The sequence below is a fragment of the Eleutherodactylus coqui genome, chromosome 1 (assembly GCF_035609145.1).
Source record: "Eleutherodactylus coqui strain aEleCoq1 chromosome 1, aEleCoq1.hap1, whole genome shotgun sequence".
Taxonomy (NCBI): domain Eukaryota; kingdom Metazoa; phylum Chordata; class Amphibia; order Anura; family Eleutherodactylidae; genus Eleutherodactylus; species Eleutherodactylus coqui.
Genome location: NC_089837.1, coordinates 186,235,435 through 186,254,997, shown reverse-complemented (window position 1 = coordinate 186,254,997; position 19,563 = coordinate 186,235,435). Strand labels below are relative to the sequence as shown.

General features: G+C 47.6%; 1 protein-coding gene across 7 annotated transcripts in view; it reads right to left on the bottom strand.

The window, feature by feature from the left end:
* The window catches only part of SENP6 (SUMO specific peptidase 6), an 82,100-nt gene extending 63,361 nt beyond the window's left edge, over positions 1-18,739 (bottom strand). For all 7 annotated transcript variants that reach the window (XM_066604682.1, XM_066604717.1, XM_066604708.1 and 4 more), the window contains exons 1-3: positions 18,567-18,739; positions 6,945-7,038; positions 2,407-2,470 (exon numbers count right to left, since the gene is read on the bottom strand). In XM_066604682.1, the coding sequence (XP_066460779.1) occupies positions 2,407-2,470; positions 6,945-7,038; positions 18,567-18,600 (192 nt within the window). In that variant the 5' untranslated portion in view covers positions 18,601-18,739. The remainder of the gene's footprint in view (positions 1-2,406; positions 2,471-6,944; positions 7,039-18,566) is intronic.
* Between the last annotated feature and the right edge of the window lie 824 nt (positions 18,740-19,563).

Below are 19,563 nucleotides of genomic sequence, written 5' to 3'. Positions count from 1 at the left end.
TCTTCACCAAAAGATCAAGATAGGTAATGGTCATGGCGTGGAGGAGAACCAACAGAATCTTATTGAAGACTTGGGGGGGCCATGGCAAACCCAAATGAAAGGACCATGAACAGATGGCAAAGAGGAGGAATCTCTGATGTGTTTTGACAGATAGGAATATGAAGATATGCATCCTTGATGTCGATGGATGACAGAAACTCCTCCAATTCCATGGATACAGTGATGGACCTTAACAACTCTATGTAGAAGTGTCTAATTTTGACGTTTTTCCAGAACAGGTCTGACAGTACAATCCTTCGTGGGGACCACAAAAAGTTTGGAATAGAACCCTTTAAAGGATTCTAAAGGAGAAACAGGGACTATTATACTCTGACAGGATAGTGTATCTATTGCATGATCCAAAGACTTGGCCTTTGAAAGAGACACCAGAAAAGACAGAAAATTCTATCGCGTAGCCCAAAAACATGGCCTTCCCGAGCCCAAAGATCTGAGATGAGCGATCCAGGTCTCCCTAAGTAGGGTAAGTCGTCTCCCCCACCCTGGATGGCTTGTGTGGGGGCCGCTCTTCACATGTGAAGGTGGACTTGGAGGATTGTGGCCAGGGCGCGTGAAAGGACATGGTTTGTAGGAGGGCCCATGATTTTGGTCTTGCAAGGATTTCTAATTATCGGAGTTCTGGAGCGGCGAAAAGAAGAAAACGGAGGCCTTTTCTTCTGCACAGGTCTCGAATGGCTGAGTTTGTTTTACGATAGGCGAGAGTCCTCAGAAATAATCTTGTCAAGTCTGGTGTCAAAGAGGCGTGATCCAACAAAGGGAAGACATGTTAATGACTGTTTAGAGGTGGCATTTCTGGGCCAGGATTTGAACCACAGAGTCTGTTGAGAGGATACTGAAGCTGCCGAGGCGTGAGCCAATAGTTTGGCCATATTCAGGGACCAAGAGCACAGAGAAGAAGGCGGGAACGATTGAGCATGCTGATCATGGGTGCGCACGAGGGGGATAGGAGGAAAGGCAGAAGGCCTTCCCCCAACCAGTGTAAGCCTTGATTAGATACTGCAGGCAGCTCAGCCCTTAACATGGCTAGGCTGAAGCCGGGGCCCAAGTTAGTGGTGGAGGACTGGAAAAGCAATATGGCACTCTGCAGCAGAGAAACACACGGGAGGACTGCAGATGTAGCTGTGTCGTGAAAATAACAAGCCCCAGTGGAGAAATGCTCACCTTCCCACCGTAGACCACAGAGCTCCAGCAGTGTGCACCTCTGTGCTCGTCCGCCTTTGGAGTGGAAGGAAGTAGTCAAATTACTCAAATTAATGGATCACCAAGCCTCCTTGCTTAATGCCAGTCTGTTCACCCTTCTTGGTGCGGTAAAAGGGAGAGTCCAGTGCCAGCCTGCATTCCCAGGTCCAGAAAGGTAATAGCTGAAGACTGGTAAAGAGATCTGTCTCTTATGGACAATAAGATAAAACAGTTTTTCTTGATGCCCGCAAGGGTATAGCTGGTCTTCAGCCTCCCTGCAGTGGGCAACAGCGGCGGACACGGGGGGGGGGGGGGGGGGGGGGAGCAGCGCTGGCAGCAGCACACCGCTGCTTCACTGTGACACAGTGAGTGAGTGACGGAGGAGGACCGGGAGACAGTGCACAAGGCTGCAGGGGAGCGGGTACACAAAATAAGCAGGGGATGGCAGCTGCACACCGCTGGCTGACAGTGGGTGAGGGAGGGAGTAAGGGGAACGGGGAGGGGCGACACAGCATCAGCAGGGGATCGCCGCCAGCACAGCGATGCGTGACTCTCTGCCTGGCATGGGAGGTTAGGGTGAGGGGACATTTAAGTGTTGGGGTTATATTATTTGCTGGAAATCCTTCCATGTTAATGAAGCCATCTGTGACATGGAAGCATTAACAGCTACTAATGTAATCCCTAACACTGAAACAACCCCTAACCCTAACCCTAAACCGCCATCCCAGCATGAATTTCATCCCCAAGCTGCTAGGACCTTCGAGGGCCTGGCTGCACACAGCCAATCAGCTGCGTGTGGCCATGCAGTGGGTGGATACAGCCCATCACTAGCTCTCCACCCATTCTGCTGGTGGTGACAAGATGCAAGAATACCGCTTAGTTTTCTGCATGCATAAACTGAATGACGAACACGAAGCGATGCAAGAATCTGAACGATTTATCAGCCTGTGTAAAAGCATATCATGCATCCATATAACAAAAATCAGTAATATGCCAAATTTGTATTAGGCCCAATTCTCGTGGCAAAGAACAGGTTCTCGCTTTAAGTATGTGCATCATATAACTGATTAAAAGCTAAAGTAGAAAACATATGTGGCTGAATTATGCAATACTAAAAAGCCATGACTCTGGAAATGCAGTCATTTGACCATAACAACACTGGTTACTTACCTTCTGTTCTGCTGCTTTTGTGGTCACCCCATCACTTTCATTTATATTGAGCAAGTTAACTTCACTAACAAAAAAGATAGAAAAAGTATGAGACAGTAAGCCTAAAGTCACTGAACTTTCTATAAAACAGATACTTAAAAGCATAAAAAAATATTAAAAAAAGAAGAGTGGTGTTTACTGTGCAGTAACTGCCCCTTTGCCCATTAGACAGGAGTGACCTAACTACGCCAGCGATTGGTGGTGGTGAAAAACAGAGGTGCCATTCATGAGGAGGCCCACGAGGCCCACCTCATAAGGTATTCAGGAGTGGTATGTAAAAGTCTTTGCCTGGAAAACTTTACAGGGTCACTGGCTAGAACCATACCGCTAAAGGAATCTTTCAATATAACAAAGGGTTCCAATTCAATAAAAGCAGGCCAAACAGCCATCCTGTCTAATATGGATTGCTAACATGGATGAAGAATCTAAAGCATTAACAACCCACAGATTTTTGAAAAGGACGATCTGAACCGTGCTAGGAAAAATGCAAGCAAAATGGTCTTATGTCTGACCTTTCAACTCTGAAGAGAATATAGCTGTAGTGAACTAGCCATTATTAGTTAGGCTATAAAGGACTCACTTATGGAAAAACTTTGGTGCATTTGGTTCTAAAAACATTAGATGGAAAAAAATGAAAAATCACCTCTAGATGCATTGATACATTTTCACAAAATATATAATGTTCAGTCTTACATTCTACAATAAGGAAACAGGAATACCAGTATCAGTTTAAGGCCTCCGTCACACAGACGCTGTTTTCAATGGAGCCTCTCACACAGCCTCAGACAGACCCTCGAAAAGCGCCGCAATTTTTGAACGTAGTCTGTTCTATTTTGGGGCGTTTATTGCTCCTCATCAATGATGAGGAGCGCTTGAAGAAGGCAGTGGCCGCAAACAAAAGTAAATCACTGCGCTTTCAGCAAAATCTGTCTGAGGGAGGCTTAAAACAAAAAAAGTTTGATACTGTGTAAGCCAGTATAGCAAAATGTGATTGATCTCAGCAAGGGAAACCAAGTAATCTTGTGGATATGAAGCCTCTTGATGGCTAACAAAAAGATGTGTTATAGCGAGCTTTCGAACCTACTTAGGGTTCTTCTTCAGGCATAATCAAATAGATCTAAAGAGATATTATTATATACACATATGCACAAACATGCTGTGATTAATTTGCATTTAAGACAGTAGCAGAACAGGATGAGTAGAGGAGTAAATATTCAGTTAGTCTACTGATAAGGAATGTGAAAGTTTTATGGTCCATAAATTGGTGTTAGGGGGTCACCAGGTTTGTGTGTTATCACTGCTATAGATTTCCCATAATCTCCAATTATGCATGAACCTACTTGAAACATTTATTCCTGTCTTGAAGGTGGTTATAAAAACTTGTAATCCGAAATTCTTCTATGGCATTGAGATTTGAAGTTGCCTTTTAATATAGTAACTCATATGTTCTATGTTGTGTCCGTGACTAGAAAAATGCTCTGTCACAGGTAATCCAGTCTCTTTCTTTGTGTGGTGATGAGACCTCGTCCTCGCTCTCAGTTTTTGTCCTGTTTTTCCGACATAAAGGCCCCCAACAAAACATTTACTGCACCGGATCAGGTACACAACATCGGATGTGGAACATGCCAATGTCCCCGGGATCTTATAGTCCTGCTGTGTGTTGGGGATTTGTATCCTGTCCACAGTCAGTATATGTGAGCAGGTCTTACAGCTCCTTACATTACAGGGATAAGTTCCTTTTTGTATGTCAGAAAGCAATGCACTCCTGATTATAAAGTTCCTCAAATCTGGATCTAGCATAGATGGGGAGAGGATGGGAATATGGTTTTCAGACGGTCATCCTTGTGTAGGGTATGATGCAGATTCTTTGCAGTTTTCCTAAGTACCCCTAGCTGTGAATTGTAGCTCACTACTAGAGGCACACATCCGTTTCCTTCCTTTTGTGTGTATTTGGAGTAGTTGATTTCTGAGTCACCTGGTGGCTCTGGTGATTTGGTCATCAATCGAGGTGGGATGGTAGCCCTGATTTATAAATGTCCTTTTAGGATGGTATAAATGTTCATTCTTGTCTGTTGGGTTGGAGCAGATCCGGTTGTATCTAATGGCCATTTTTGATGTGTTTGGGATGAAAAACTGTCCCATGTCTGTATTGAGTTGTTAGAGATTTTTATGGCGGTGTCCAAAAAGCTGATTTCTTTATACAAGTAGCTCAATGTCAGGTTTATAGAGGGGTGGAATGCATTGAATCTCTCATTGAATTTTATTAATTCTTGTTTGGTGTTAGTCCAGATGATTATGATGTCATCAATGTAGCGGAAGTAGGCCAATGGTTTGCTGGAGCAGGAGACTAGAAAGTCACTCTCCAGTTTTGCCATTAAAAGGTTGAAGGCTAGCATATCGCGGTGTCATTTTCCTGCCCATGGTAGTTCCGGTGACTTTCAGGAATCTCTCTTTGCCAAAGGAGAAATAGTTGTGTGGGAGGATGAATCTTGTAAGTTAATCACACCATGTCTGTGCCTTTTCATGTGTATGTGTATTATATATATACACCTCTTCAGATCTATTCTATTAAGCCTAAAGAACCACACCAAGTAGGTTTGAAAGCTCGCTATATCATCTTTTTGTTATCCATTAAAAGGTATCATATCTACAAGATTACTTGATGTCTTTTGCTGAGAACAATCACACTTCGTTTATATCCAGGTATGCTCCATTTTGAGCTGCCATATTCCTGCGTGTCTCTGTTACTGACAGCTACTCAGGAGTGAAAAGGACCAAGTTATAAAATACCAGGAGAACATTTATCAAAACGAGTGCGAGAGAGAACAGCAAGCAAACTTATTCCAGCTCTCTTTGCTTCAGCGGCCTTCTGGAAAGTGAAAAATTAAGACCTGACTGGTTGCTATGAGTATACTCCACTTTTCGACTGCTCTAGTTAAAGGAGTTTTCAGGTATATTTTTTTTTCACAGCAGGAAATGGTCTTTAAAAAAAAATTCAACACCCTCCAGTTAGTTGTCCCACCCAGAGCAATGCAGGAGCCCTGCTCCCTGTCGATCTGGTTCTGGAAAAGGTTGTAGTGATGGTGTGCTGTTTGGTGGCTTCAGTGGCAATACTACCATGAATGGACACAACCACTGAATGCTGTGAACTAGCCAAGTGGCCATATCTGCAATGCACAGAATGTGCCTGCTGTTGCTTCTTCCAGCATCGGAGTGGTGGCATTTGGGCTTCTGCTCTGGACCACGGGGATGGAGGGGCCCAAGTAACCAGTGATTATTGCCCAGAGTTTGAGTTACTCATAGAAAACCCATTAAAAAATCTCCCCCTATCTAGTCCATTAAATCTAGGTCCTATGATCACTTATACTATTTAAAGAGTTCTTTGATAGAATGAGGACACATTGGTAGGATATGCTATCACTTAAAGGAATGTGTTAGCTACTAGCCAAAATCATGACCTCATAGGAGCTGGAACCCTGAATCTTATGATGTGACAATTATACCTACCCTACTCCTTGGCCTTTTCCCTGTTGTCCGCTCTCATGATTGCTGCTGCATATGCCCGGTGCAGAATGCACAAGCACATACAGCATGAGAGGACTAGTCCTATCACTTTGTACACAAGCCTATGTAGTCCGCAGGATGCATGCAGCCACAGCTATGAGAGCAAACAGCAAGGAAAAGCCAAAGAGGGCAAGTATAATCATTGCATCCCCAAATTCAACATTTCAGCTCCTAGGAGCCTATATGTTTATGGAAGTCACAGGAGTGACAGATTCCCTTTGAAGGAGTTTGTCCCATGACAGCAACTTATTGCCTATGCACAGGATGATGGATAGCTTGCTGATCAGTGTGTGGGGTCCAACTGCTGGGACCCCCACCGATCCTGAGGACGCAGCCCTAGTGCCTGCCAAGATGTGGGTAGCATGTGCACCTCCACTCCACTCACTTCCGTGGGACCACAGGAGAAAGCCAAGTTTAACTGCTTGTCTATCTCCTATTGAAGTGAATGGAGGGGAGGTGTGCATGCGCATCCTCCACTGCTTACAATAGGAGACATACCAGCTGCATTCTCAGGATCAGTGAGTGCCCCAGCTATCTGACCCACACAACAATCATCAAATTATCCTTTACCTTGTAAGTAGGAGATAGTTTACTGTAGTGGGAATATACTTTCAATAAATGGTAAGAATCCACAGCGTTGATAAATAAACAATATCAAATGCTTGGTGAAAACAGCAGCACCCCGACATGAAAAGGGTATTCTGGGACTTAATACCAATCTGGACCACTAGGCTACGGTCAGCGCTTTCCGCTTCCTGTGCAGACTGCAGTAGCAGCAGTTCCAGGAATCAGTTAAGCTGGGGAATGGATCTCCGTAGGTCATCAAGAGAAGAGATAAACAGTCCTGGAATACCCCTTAAAGTGCTGAAGTGGAAATGCCATTCTTACGCCTTTCAGTCAATAAAGCTAATCATGATCCACAGAGCTGTACTTACTCTTTTTCAACATCACCTTCACTGTCTTCCCGGTTTCCAAAACTCCAGTTACTTATAAAACCTGCATCTTTCTTGGATTCTGCTCTATCCAAAGCTAAAACAAAGCAGAGCCAATCCATGTCAGAAACAGCATGGATATTACTAATTGCTTAAAGAATACAAAACGGAATGAAACCATATTCAGTGCCGGGAACAATAATGCCCATTATGTATGAAATGAGAAGATTGTACTACATCACAGGCTTCCATGTTATATAACAAAATAATATTTGTTGGTTTACTGAAATGAGACATTCCATAAGGAAGTGGACTGTCGCTCATGCAGAGTACCTAGATTGCCTGTCAAGCCATGGAGTACATGTTCTTGCTCTACTGAACCCCCTTTAAGAAGGTATCTGGCAGGGTAATCCCCCTATCATCCTCATTGAAAGGGACCAGATCACCAATTTTGTTTTTTACGAATTAAACATTTTCCATTATTCTTATCTGGTTTTATCTGCTTTAATTTCCTGATTGTATCATTTTTTATTGTGTTGCCTGTACATGACCATGGGGGCGGCCATCTTTCATGAGCCACATTTAACAGCATTTAGAAAATATGCTTTATTTTAAGGCCCATTTAGACAACGGTTATCGATCAAAAGATGGGTTTTGAGCGATAATCGTTGCGTGTAAATGTGCCCATCTTTCACTTTTCTGCCGAACTATGGATTTTGACTACAGTATGAAATCCACCGTTTGGCAGAACAGCTTATAAGACGGACCGCAGGCTGTGTTCTGCCAGCTGATAACATTGTCTCAGCTGTCAGCCCCTCAGCAGAACAAAGGGAATTTAATCAGACAACAGCAGTAGGTCTGTTCTCTGAATACAGCTCCCGGCGGCTCATACGGTACTAATTGGCACTAATAGGAATTAGTACCAAGTAGTAGTTTTATGCAAAATGATCGCTCAAAAGTCATCTTTTGAGTAACCATCTTTGTGTCTCAATGCACCTTTACAGCAGCTTCATGAGTCATTCACACAATGACCCATTGACTTCTATGGGACACTGAACTAGACTTGCTCTGTGACCTGTGCTAGCTCGTTGTGCAGGGAGGGGAGTGGAGCGCCACAGCCTGTTGTGATTAAAAAAAGGAAAAGATCACCAACAATTCTTACAATATGTTTAACGCAATAATGGGATTTAAATTAGACCATTTTCGGATTACACATTCCCTTTAAAAGGGACATTTCTGTCAAATTTGTTTCCTAACAACTAGCTATACGTGACAATTATATGTATACTCTTTGTAATGGCCGTTTGGTTTTCAGTAAATCCCGGCCAGCGTCTTGAATATCCTCTGTGTGCATTGTTAGCATGACTGAGAATTACCTAATATCCTCAGCAGATCAACCAGGGAGGAGCTAGGGTTGGCGACTTATTAGGCTAGCGTACCTCCACTAAGTAACAGTGTATTTCTGTCCCATAGGATTGAGTATGAGAAAGCGATGGGGATTATAGATGCAGGTAACATAAGGATAAAACTGAGTAATCTTGCTGTCTCGGGCTGAGTACCTCCTTGACAGGGAGCTACCTGTGTGTCCTGGGCTTCAGTCCACCCTCATTCCCTTTGCCCGAGTCCAACATACACCTCTGTCTCCATACCCAGGTTAGGGATAGTGGCATGGTTAAGGTCCAACAAAGGGGCAAACTATACAAGTTTTGTATTGTACAAATCACACTGACCCGTAGAATAAAGTTATCAGGTCATTTTTGTTGCAGTTTGTGCGCTGTAGAAACAAGACGCACTGAAAGATGGTGAAATGTCATTTTTTTCTCAATTCTCTCCACTTAGAATTTTTAAAAAGTTTTTCAGTACATTATAAGGTACATTAAATAGTACAATTGAAAAATACAACTCGTCCCGCAAAAAACAAGCCCTCGTACAGCGACGTCGATGGATAAATAAAGGAGTTACGATTTTTTAAAAAGGAGAGAGGAAAAAACGAAAATGGAAAAAAAGCAAAAAAGCTCTGTCACTAATGGGGTTAAACATTGCCAAAAGCCAACGCAACACTAAAATTATTAGGGTTATGCTCCTTTTAGACGAGCCGATTCTTATCTGAATGAGCGAGTGACGTCACTGCTAACTCATTCGCTCGTGCAGCCGGTTTCAACAGGCAAATACATCGTTGGCTCGTTCAAATGAGAATCATTCAGTCCCGTGTAAGCAACCACAGGACGGAACGCTTGACGTTTAACCCCTTAGTGACGAAGCCAAAACGTTTTACATTTTTCCGCTGGCATAGCTGTAATAAAAGCTTGTTTTTTGCTGGATAAATTGTATTTTTAATGGCCTCATTTTTAGGTGCACATTACATTGTATAATTTTTATTGCTTTTGGGGTGAGAAAAAAAAAAAGAAATTCCACCATTTGTTTTTTGGATGTCATTTTTGGAGCCTTCAATCTGCAGAATACATAATGTGATGACATTACTCTGGAGGTCAGCACGATTCCAGCGACACCAAGTTTATGTAGGTCGCGCCATTTTTCTATATACCTTTTTATTAATGTGCTTTTGTGCTGCCGCATTCCAAGAGCCACAGCATTTTTATTTTTCTACCAACGGAGCTCTATGAGGGCTTGTTGACCACGGAATGAACGCAGGTCTTCATTTATCCCATTTTTGGGAACATATAACATTTTAATTACTTTTTATTCTTTTTTTTTCTAGAGGCAGGATTCACTAAACCTGCAATTTTGGCATGTTCATTCTCTCTGAAGAAATCTTTGTTAGACGTTATAGTAATGTTTCCTTGTGCAAATAGTGAGTTTTTAACACTTCGCATGCCTATGTATTGGTCATCTGTATTCCCACAAATTGCGCACTGCTACTTGGTTAAAAATAATCCTCAAAATGCTGCAGTTCTCAGACAACGCTCCCTCTTCTCCCCAAAGACTTCTCCAGTCCTCCCTGGTGTTTACGAGTGCTGCCTCACCTTAACTATCTCTTCCCTTCAGTACCAGCTATACTGGCGAGGGAGGAACAACGCACTACTACATATGTTGCCTAAGGCCTCATGACCATGTCCGGGTCGGATTCCGAATGCGAAATCTCGCAGCAGAATGAGACCCGGTGCCCCTCAGAGACCCTATGTCTCACCCTGCAAGCTGGTGCGTAAAAACAGTGCAGCAAATGACGCGCCGGCCCTGGGCTGCGACGCAATTATTGCTGTACTTCTGCAGTGCTTAATGCGGAAGTATCGCGGGACAGACGGCTTCCAGTGACTGCAATGGAAGCCGTCCGCGCGATTTTCCACATTGAATAGAACATGCTGCGATTCTCCACGTGAGCAGAAAATCACCATTGATTTCCGCTTGTGGGCATGGGAAGAATTGTTTAACATAGCAAGTTTATAGGTGGACATTGCTGCAGAATTTGCGGCAGGTGTCTGGCCGCGAATTCTGCAGCGATAATCCATCTGTGGGCATTCAGCCTCAGCTTCTATCGCCAACAAGGTACCTAGAACCCAGGTCGGTCCTATTTGGGACCGTCCCCTCAAGAGCACAGGTACTGTCTACATCTTTCAACAGCACAGGACCATATAGTATGCATACATGACAGGACCTGCCATGCTAACTCTAAGGCCACCTGCACACGGCGGGTCGGATTCCAAAAGTGGAATCTGCCCCCGGCAGCAGCAGTGTCTGCGCGTACCAGTCTTTCTTTTTCTTCATCTGTACTGCGGATGGTTCACACGGCTCGCCATCAGACATGCACAGTACAGATTTTTTTTTAACTCCCGCTTTTCCCTGCCTATCTATGACGCGGAATCCGCGACCTTTCCGCAATGTTGACTGCGGGAGGGCCGCGAATGGGATGGCTTCCATTGACTTCAATCAGAATGCGCAATAAAAATGGAGCATGCTGTGATTTTTCCTCTGCGAGCAGAAACCGCAGCTGGTTTCAGCTTGTGTGCAGGAAGAGTCACTTTTCTATAGCCTGTTAAAGGCGGTATTTGCTGCGGAAGCAAGCGACCTAAGGGGTAGGATAAGATGGCATAGGAGGCATTATCAGTAGATGGGATATCTTCAAGTAACCATGGGGAACAATAGGGCTCTGAGGCACAGGTGAAAATAGCATTACTAATAAATCCCTGCAGAAAAACACTGTCCCATTTCGTTGACTGGACAACTCCTTTAAGGCCGGCTGTACACAGTCGCATTTGCATTGTGGAATCTGAAGCGGGCTTCCATCTCCAAATTCCACAGCATGTTATAGAAAAGCGTTTTTTTCTATACACAAGCGGAAATACAAGCTGAATACAATGTAATCAGCGCTCCGATGGAGAATACAGCACCATGGACAGCAAACACAGCATGCGGTCTGTGTCATCTTCTCTCAAGCTGAACAATGGCTTTTATGCTCACCTAAAAATCATGAAAGAAGTGTGAAAGATGGGATCATTTACACACAGCAATTATCACTCAAACAATGGCTTTTGAGCAAATTTTGAGCAATCATCGTTTCGTATAAATGGGCCTTAAGGCCTACCTTACACAGACGTTTTTATAAACTTTTAGCGCTGTGCTTTCAAAGGCCGTCAGAGGCCCTCGTTGTTTTCAATGGAGCCTCTCACACTGGCTCAGACAGCCGCTTGATCGCGGCACTTTCCAGCGCGGCGATGTTCATGTGGAGTCTGTTCTGTTTTGGATGTTTAGCGCACCTCATCAATGAGGTATGCTAAAGTGTGCGAAAGTAGGATTTCGGAGCTTTCAGCAACGCCTGTGTGAGGGAAGCCTGAGGGTGCTGTTACGCGGGATGATCTGTAGGGCAACAGATGTCTGACAGACCGTCCCAGTGAAAATCATTTCTGTGCCTTTACACGGGAACAATCATCGCTGACTGAATGGAGGTAGATCGAGCTGGTTCCAGCCGCCTCCATTCACGGTAAGTAGGCAGTAATCGTTCATAAGTGACACCGAATGATACGTTGATCATCGTTCAGTTAGTGCATGCATTTACACTGAGCTATAATAGTTGCATTGTAAAAGCACCTTGAGGCCACTTTCACACAGCTGAGAAAAGTACGCACAATGTGTGTTGTGAGACGCACGAATATAAACCCCATTCCTTTGAATGGGGTCATATACATGAGCATTTTTCCCCGTATAGCAGTGTGAGGTTTAAAAAAAAAAAAAAAAAAGGGATCACAGATACAATAGTTTACCCCATACAGTATGCAGCTCATCGTCTGTTTACATGGGGATATTGGATTTACAAGTGTTTTTTCCCTACATATTGGCTCATTCACACGAGTGTATATAAGCCATATAGTACGTGTGCATTATTTGCGTGCATAATATGTTGTGAATAGAACCCATTGATTTCAATAAATTCGTACACACAAGCGTTTTTTGTTTTTTTTATCACGCGATGTTTGAGCTTGAGAAAAAAAATATACAACACGTCCTATCTTTGTACATATTACGCGCAGCAAGGCCCCCTGTCCACAGCCGTGACGGAATATCGCTAGCAATATTTCACTGCATAGAGGAGGGGGGAGCACCGACAGGTCTCCGCGGTAAACCAAGAGAGAGGCTAATCTAATAGAGAGGCTCACTGCAGAGAATCGCAGCATGCCGCGTTTTGAATCCTGCAAGCAGAGAATCGCTATGATTCTCCGCTCATGGACATCAGGCTGCGCTTTCCATATTAAGCCTATGGAAAACATGTCATGTGAGGTCCAACGGGCGATTTATTGCTATGGATTTCGCAATGCAAACTCGCCCGTGGACAGCGAGCCCAAGAGCCCATTGAAATCAGATTTGCACTGACATCACCAGTGTTGAGGATTATCTCACCAAACACAAAGCTGGCCAAGAACCCCAGCTAGCTGCCGGCAGAACCCTCTTTGGCTGAGCGCGCTGGTCCTATAACTACCGCATTACATCTCAGGCGAGCGTGCATGTGTTCTCATTGGGGAAAAGGAATCATCTCTAACAGACACCGCCAATAGCAGCTTATTTCCCATGAGAACAAAGAATCACATCGTTCTACCATGGAAGGAGAGTTAAGCCCCCTTTACACGGGCTGACAGTCTGTGAAGTGACTGCATGGGTGCTGACATCACGGCTAAGGTCGTTAGCACTCGTGCAGGGCATTCAAACTAAAATACTTGCCGACCGCTCGCTGGCTTCCCTTCTGCTTCTAGTCACACAGCATGACAAGCCAGCGACTGCTAACGAGGTCATGTAAGCTGACAGAAAAGTCAACTTAAACGACTGCTAACGACAAGCGATAGTTTAAAGGCCCATTTACACGCAGCGATGATTGCTCAGAAATCGCTAAAAAGCGATCGTTTGAGTGATAATTGTTGCATCTCGTGCACTGCTAGCTGATCGTTAAATTTAGGTCAACCTAAAAATCGTCCTGCGGTTTTATGAGTTCTACGCAGGTATTGCTGATAGCATTGTTTCCCGTTGGAGAACAAAGGAGCTGAATGGGGATAAGAGCCCTTGAGCTATTAACTGCATTCAGCTAAGGCTTCATCTGCACACTTAATTGCTCTTAAGTAGCTACTTAATAGTTTATGCCAGATAATTGTTCAAAGCTGTCACTCAACTGTCGTTTGAGCGATCATCGCTCCGTGTAAATGGGCCTCAACTCTCACACTGAATGATTATCGCTCACTTCGGATGTTTGGACGGATTTTGAGCTATAATTGTTGCGTGTAAAAGGACCTTTAGGCCGGCTTCACATTTATGGGAAACACTGCATAATTGCGCTGTGGAAAGAACACATCTGGAACTAATTAGCCATTTCAATCGGTGAGTCTGTTTGCCAGCGCTGCTGGTCAGGTGATGAGTGCAGCGCTGCTGGTCACTTCCGCAACACCTGACCAGCAGCGCTGCGCTGACTAGAGGGTACCTGGGGAAGGAAGCGCTGACAGCTGAAGACTTCAGAGGTGAGCGCTGTGTCTTGTGAAATCAGCTGCAGGTACACAGCTGACGTTGAGTCTAAATCTGCACCGACAGATTGTTGTGAATGCAGAAATGCTACGGAATTGGCCACGGACACTCGGCAGCACTTCTGCCCAATGTCAATATACCCATACCTGGGACGGTTAGGGCTAATGCCCATGGATGGATATATGCTGTGTTCCCTGCGGCGGAATAACGCAGTTATTAGGTTCTATTGAACTTAATAGATCGGTCCTCACATGTGGGATTCTGTATCTGAACAGCTTGTAACGGTCTCTGCAAACAACGAATCATCGCTCTGTGTAAAAGCACATGAACGGCCGCCATTCTTACAATTCAAAGATGGTTCTGTGTGCTTATCTCAACCACAGCCGCTGTATGTAACGGTACCTCAATATATCCGCTAACTTAAAGGGGGTCTGTCACTAAAAAAAATGCAAAAATTCTATACTTACCTATTCTTTCCCCGTTAGTCTCCTAACCCAATCTTCTCCTCCCCGATCTTCTCCTGACTCATGCAGTCCCCAGGATCCCCTCACCTCCAGCCGGATCTCCTCTTTCAGTCAGTGATGAAGCATCCATTCTCTGCAGTCTCCTTCCTGTAGAGTAATATACGCTACATCACTAGTGACGCAACGTTCACAGCCTAGCAGGGAGTGCCGAGCTATCGCAGAGACTGCACGTGCGGGGGGGTCTCGCTGCAAGAGTATATGAACACTTGCAGCGAGACAGCATGGCGTTTCTTTCTAGGCAGTGAACGCTCCGTCACCAGTGATGTAACCTGCACTGCCCTGCAGGAAGGAGACTGCACAGGAAAAATGCTCCATAACGAGAAGAGGATCCGGACGGCTGGAAGTGAGGTGACTGAGGAGACAGGAGAAGATGCCATAAGAAGACTGCCTGGGGAGGAATAGGTAGGTATTGATTTTACTTTTTTTTTTTAATTAATGACAAAACCCCTTTAAGAACTGATGGCTGGACAGTCATATATACTGCCCTGTAGGGGATGTTATCCATGGTGGAGAATCCAATGGAAGTTTGTTTCCTGAAGTGGATTCGCATCCGAGCTGCTGCTGATGGCCCAACAGAGACTGCAGGGATCCACATCAAGATGGAACACGTCTCTTCTCTTGTAACCCCAGACAGGGCTTTATCCGGCCAGGACTACCATCCAAATGAATGGAAGGCACTAAATCCCATGGCCCTAGGGATGTGTCAGGGAAGAGCGGGGAACACAACTTCAGTAAGAGTACAGAGGGGCCTGGAGGGCTTTCTTGAGCGATACAATATTACACGTTTTAATCAGTGATTACTAGAGAAGGGTCAGTGATCCATGTATATTATCACACGGGGGGGTCTCGCTGCAGGACCTCCATGTATATTATTACACAGGGGCTCTTGCTGCAGGACCCCATGAATATTATTACACAGGGGATCTTGCTGCAGGACGCCATGAATATTATCACACAGGAGGGGGGGGGGGTCTCGCTGCAGGACCCCTCCATGTATATTATCACACAGAGGGGTCTCGCTGCAGGACCGAATGTATATTATCACGGGATGGGGGGGGGGGGGTGTCTCGCTGCAAAACCCCATGTATATTATCACACAGGGGGGTCTCGCTGCAGGACCCCATGTATATTATCACACAGGGGGGGTCTCGCTGCAGGACCCCATGTATATTATCACACAGGGGGGGGGTCTCGCTGCAGGACCCCATGTATATTATCACACAGGGGGGGGGTCTCGCTGCAGGACCCCATGTATATTATCACACAGGGGGGGTCTCGCTGCAGGACCCCATGTATATTATCGCACAGGGGGTCTCGCTGCAGGACCCCATGTATATTATCACACAGGGGGTCTCGCTGCAGGACCCCATGTATATTATCACACAGGGGGGGGGGTCTCGCTGCAGGACCCCATGTATATTATCACACAGGGGGGGGTCTCGCTGCAGGACCCCATGTATATTATCATACAGGGGGGGTTTCGCTGCAGGACCCCATGTATATAATCACACAGGGGGGTCTCGCTGCAGGTCCTCCATGTACATTATCACACAGGGGGGTCTCGCTGCAGGACCTCCATGTACATTATCACACAGGGGGGTCTCGCTGCAGGACCTCCATGTACATTATCACACAGGGGGGTCTCGCTGCAGGACCTCCATGTATATTATCACACTGGGGGGGGCTGCAGGGCCTCCATGTATATTATCACACTGGGGGGGGCTGCAGGGCCTCCATGTATATTATCACACGGGGGGGGGGTCTCGCTGCAAGGCCTCCATGTATATTATCACACGGGGGGGGGGGGGGTGTCTCTATGCAGGGCCTCCATGTATATTATCACACAGGGGAGGGGGGTCTCGCTGCAGGGCCTCCATGTATATCATCACACGGGGAGGGGGGGTCCTCGCTGCAGGGCCTCCATGTATATTATTACACAAAATAAGAAGGGTTCCGGCTGCAGGTCCCCCAAGTATATTACACAAGAGGGTCTCGCTGCAGGGCCCCCGTGTATATTATTACATAAGGAGGTCTAGCTGCTGGGCCCCCCATGTATATTATTACACAGGGTGGTCTGGCTGCAGGGCCCCCCCCCCCCCATATATATTACTACATAAGGAGGTCTAGCTGCTGCCCCCCCCCCCCGTATATTATTACACAGGGGCTCTTGCTGCAGGGCCCCCAAGTATATTATCACACGGGGGGTCTGGCTGTAGGGCCTCCATGTATATTATCACACAGGGGGGTCTGGCTGTAGGGCCTCCATGTATATTATCACACAGGGGGGGGGGGGGGGGGTCTGGCTGTAGGTCCTCCATGTATATTATCACACAGGGGGGGGGGAGGTCTGGCTGTAGGTCCTCCATGTATATTATCACACAGGGGGGGGGGAGGTCTGGCTGTAGGTCCTCCATGTATATTATCACACAGGGGGGGTCTGGCTGTAGGGCCTCCATGTATATTATCACACAGGGGGGGTCTGGCTGTAGGTCCTCCATGTATATTATCACACAGGGGGGGTCTGGCTGTAGGTCCTCCATGTATATTATCACACAGGGGGGGTCTGGCTGTAGGTCCTCCATGTATATTATCACACAGGGGGGGTCTGGCTGTAGGTCCTCCATGTATATTATCACACAGGGGGGGTCTGGCTGTAGGGCCTCCATGTATATTATCACACAGGGGGGGGTCTGGCTGTAGGTCCTCCATGTATATTATCACACAGGGGGGGGGGGGTCTGGCTGTAGGTCCTCCATGTATATTATCACACAGGGGGGGTCTGGCTGTAGGTCCTCCATGTATATTATCACACAGGGGGGGTCTGGCTGTAGGTCCTCCATGTATATTATCACACAGGGGGGGGGGTCTGGCTGTAGGTCCTCCATGTATATTATCACACGGGGGGGGGGGGGGGGGGTCTGGCTGTAGGGCCTCCATGTATATTATCACACAGGGGGGTCTGGCTGTAGGGCCTCCATGTATATTATCACACAGGGGGGTCTGGCTGCAGGACCCCATGTATATTATCACACAGGGGGGTCTGGCTGTAGGGCCTCCATGTATATTATCACACAGGGGGGGGGGTCTGGCTGTAGGTCCTCCATGTATATTATCACACAGGGGGGGTCTGGCTGTAGGTCCTCCATGTATATTATCACACAGGGGGGGTCTGGCTGTAGGTCCTCCATGTATATTATCACACAGGGGGGGGTCTGGCTGTAGGTCCTCCATGTATATTATCACACGGGGGGGGGGGGGTCTGGCTGTAGGGCCTCCATGTATATTATCACACAGGGGGGTCTGGCTGTAGGGCCTCCATGTATATTATCACACAGGGGGGTCTGGCTGCAGGACCCCATGTATATTATCACACAGGGGGGTCTGGCTGTAGGGCCTCCATGTATATTATCACACAGGGGGGTCTGGCTGTAGGGTCTCCATGTATATTATCACACAGGGGGGTCTGGCTGTAGGGCCTCCATGTATATTATCACACAGGGGGGTCTGGCTGTAGGGCCTCCATGTATATTATCACACAGGGGGAGGGGGGGTCTGGCTGTAGGGCCTCCATGTATATTATCACACAGGGGGGGTCTGACTGTAGGGCCTCCATGTATATTATCACACAGGGGGGTCTGGCTGTAGGGCCTCCATGTATATTATCACACAGGGGGGTCTGGCTGTAGGGCCTCCATGTATATTATCACACAGGGGGGGTCTGGCTGGTAGTCCCCCATGTATATTATTACACAGGGGGGGTCTGGCTGCAGGGCCCCCCCCATGTATATAATTACATTTGGGGGTCTGGTTGCAGGGCCCCCTATATATAATTACATTAGGGGGTCTGGCTGCAGGGCCCCCCATATATATGATCACAAAGGGGGGGGGGGGTCTAGCTGCAGGGCCCCCACATATATTATCACACAGGGTGGGGGGGGGTCTGGCTGCAGGTCCCCCGTGTATATTATTACACACCCGTATTATTACACAGGACCTGCATACAGTATAGAGCAGCACATAAACATGGCTGCATGCAACGGTAGGGCTATACGTGTTCTCTGCAGGGCTACACAGAGCAGCTGTGTGCACACCGCCATAGTCGCCTCTCACAGCCCGGAGAGAGCAGCACAGGCCCGGCTCTCACCTTCTAAGAAGCGGCTGTCCCCGCCGCGCGCCATCTTCCTCCTTACTCCATGACGACCGACGGAACGGGGATGAAACGGCTGCGAGGCCGAGAACCGAGCAGCGGCGGCGACAACAGCAGCGCTGAGAGGCCGCGGAGTCAGACAGGCCTCGGCCGGGAGAGGAGGCCGCAGCTGGAGTGATGGGAGGAGCCTGACACACACGGAGCCGGGAGGGGGAAGATGGCGGCACCGCAGCGCCCCCTGTAATCGGAGGCCCCGCCGGCATGCACCTGCAGGGAGGCCGGGAGAGGAGCGGCGACGCACCGAGTGAAAGCTTTGCTCTCCCGCGTATAACCGGTCACTGCGGTCTGCCTGCGAGGGAGGACGGGCTGCTGCAGCGGAGAAGGCTGCGGTAACACACGGGTCCGCCATCAGTACCAGCCGGGGAAACACACGGGTCCGCCACCAGTACCGGCCGGGGAAACACACGGGTCCGCCTCCAGTACCGGCCGGGGAAACACACGGGTCCGCCACCAGTACCGGCCGGGGAAACACACGGGTCCGCCACCAGTACCGGCCGGGGAAACACACGGGTCCGCCACCAGTACCGGCCGGGGAAACACACGGGTCCGCCACCAGTACCGGTCGGGGAAACACACGGGTCCGCCACCCGTACCGGCCGGGGAAACACACGGGTCCGCCACCAGTACCGGCCGGGGAAACACACGGGTCCGCCACCAGTACCGGCCGGGGTAACACACGTGTCCGCCACCAGTACCGGCCCGGGAAACACACGGGTCCGCCACCAGTACCGGCCGGGGAAACACACGGGTCCGCCACCAGTACCGGCCGGGGAAACACACGGGTCCGCCACCAGTACCGGCCGGGGAAACACACGGGTCCGCCACCAGTACCGGCCGCTTGCACACACGGGTCCGCCACCAGTACCGTCCGGGGAAACACACGGGTCCGCCACCAGTACCAGCTGGGGAAACACACGGGTCCGCCACCAGTACC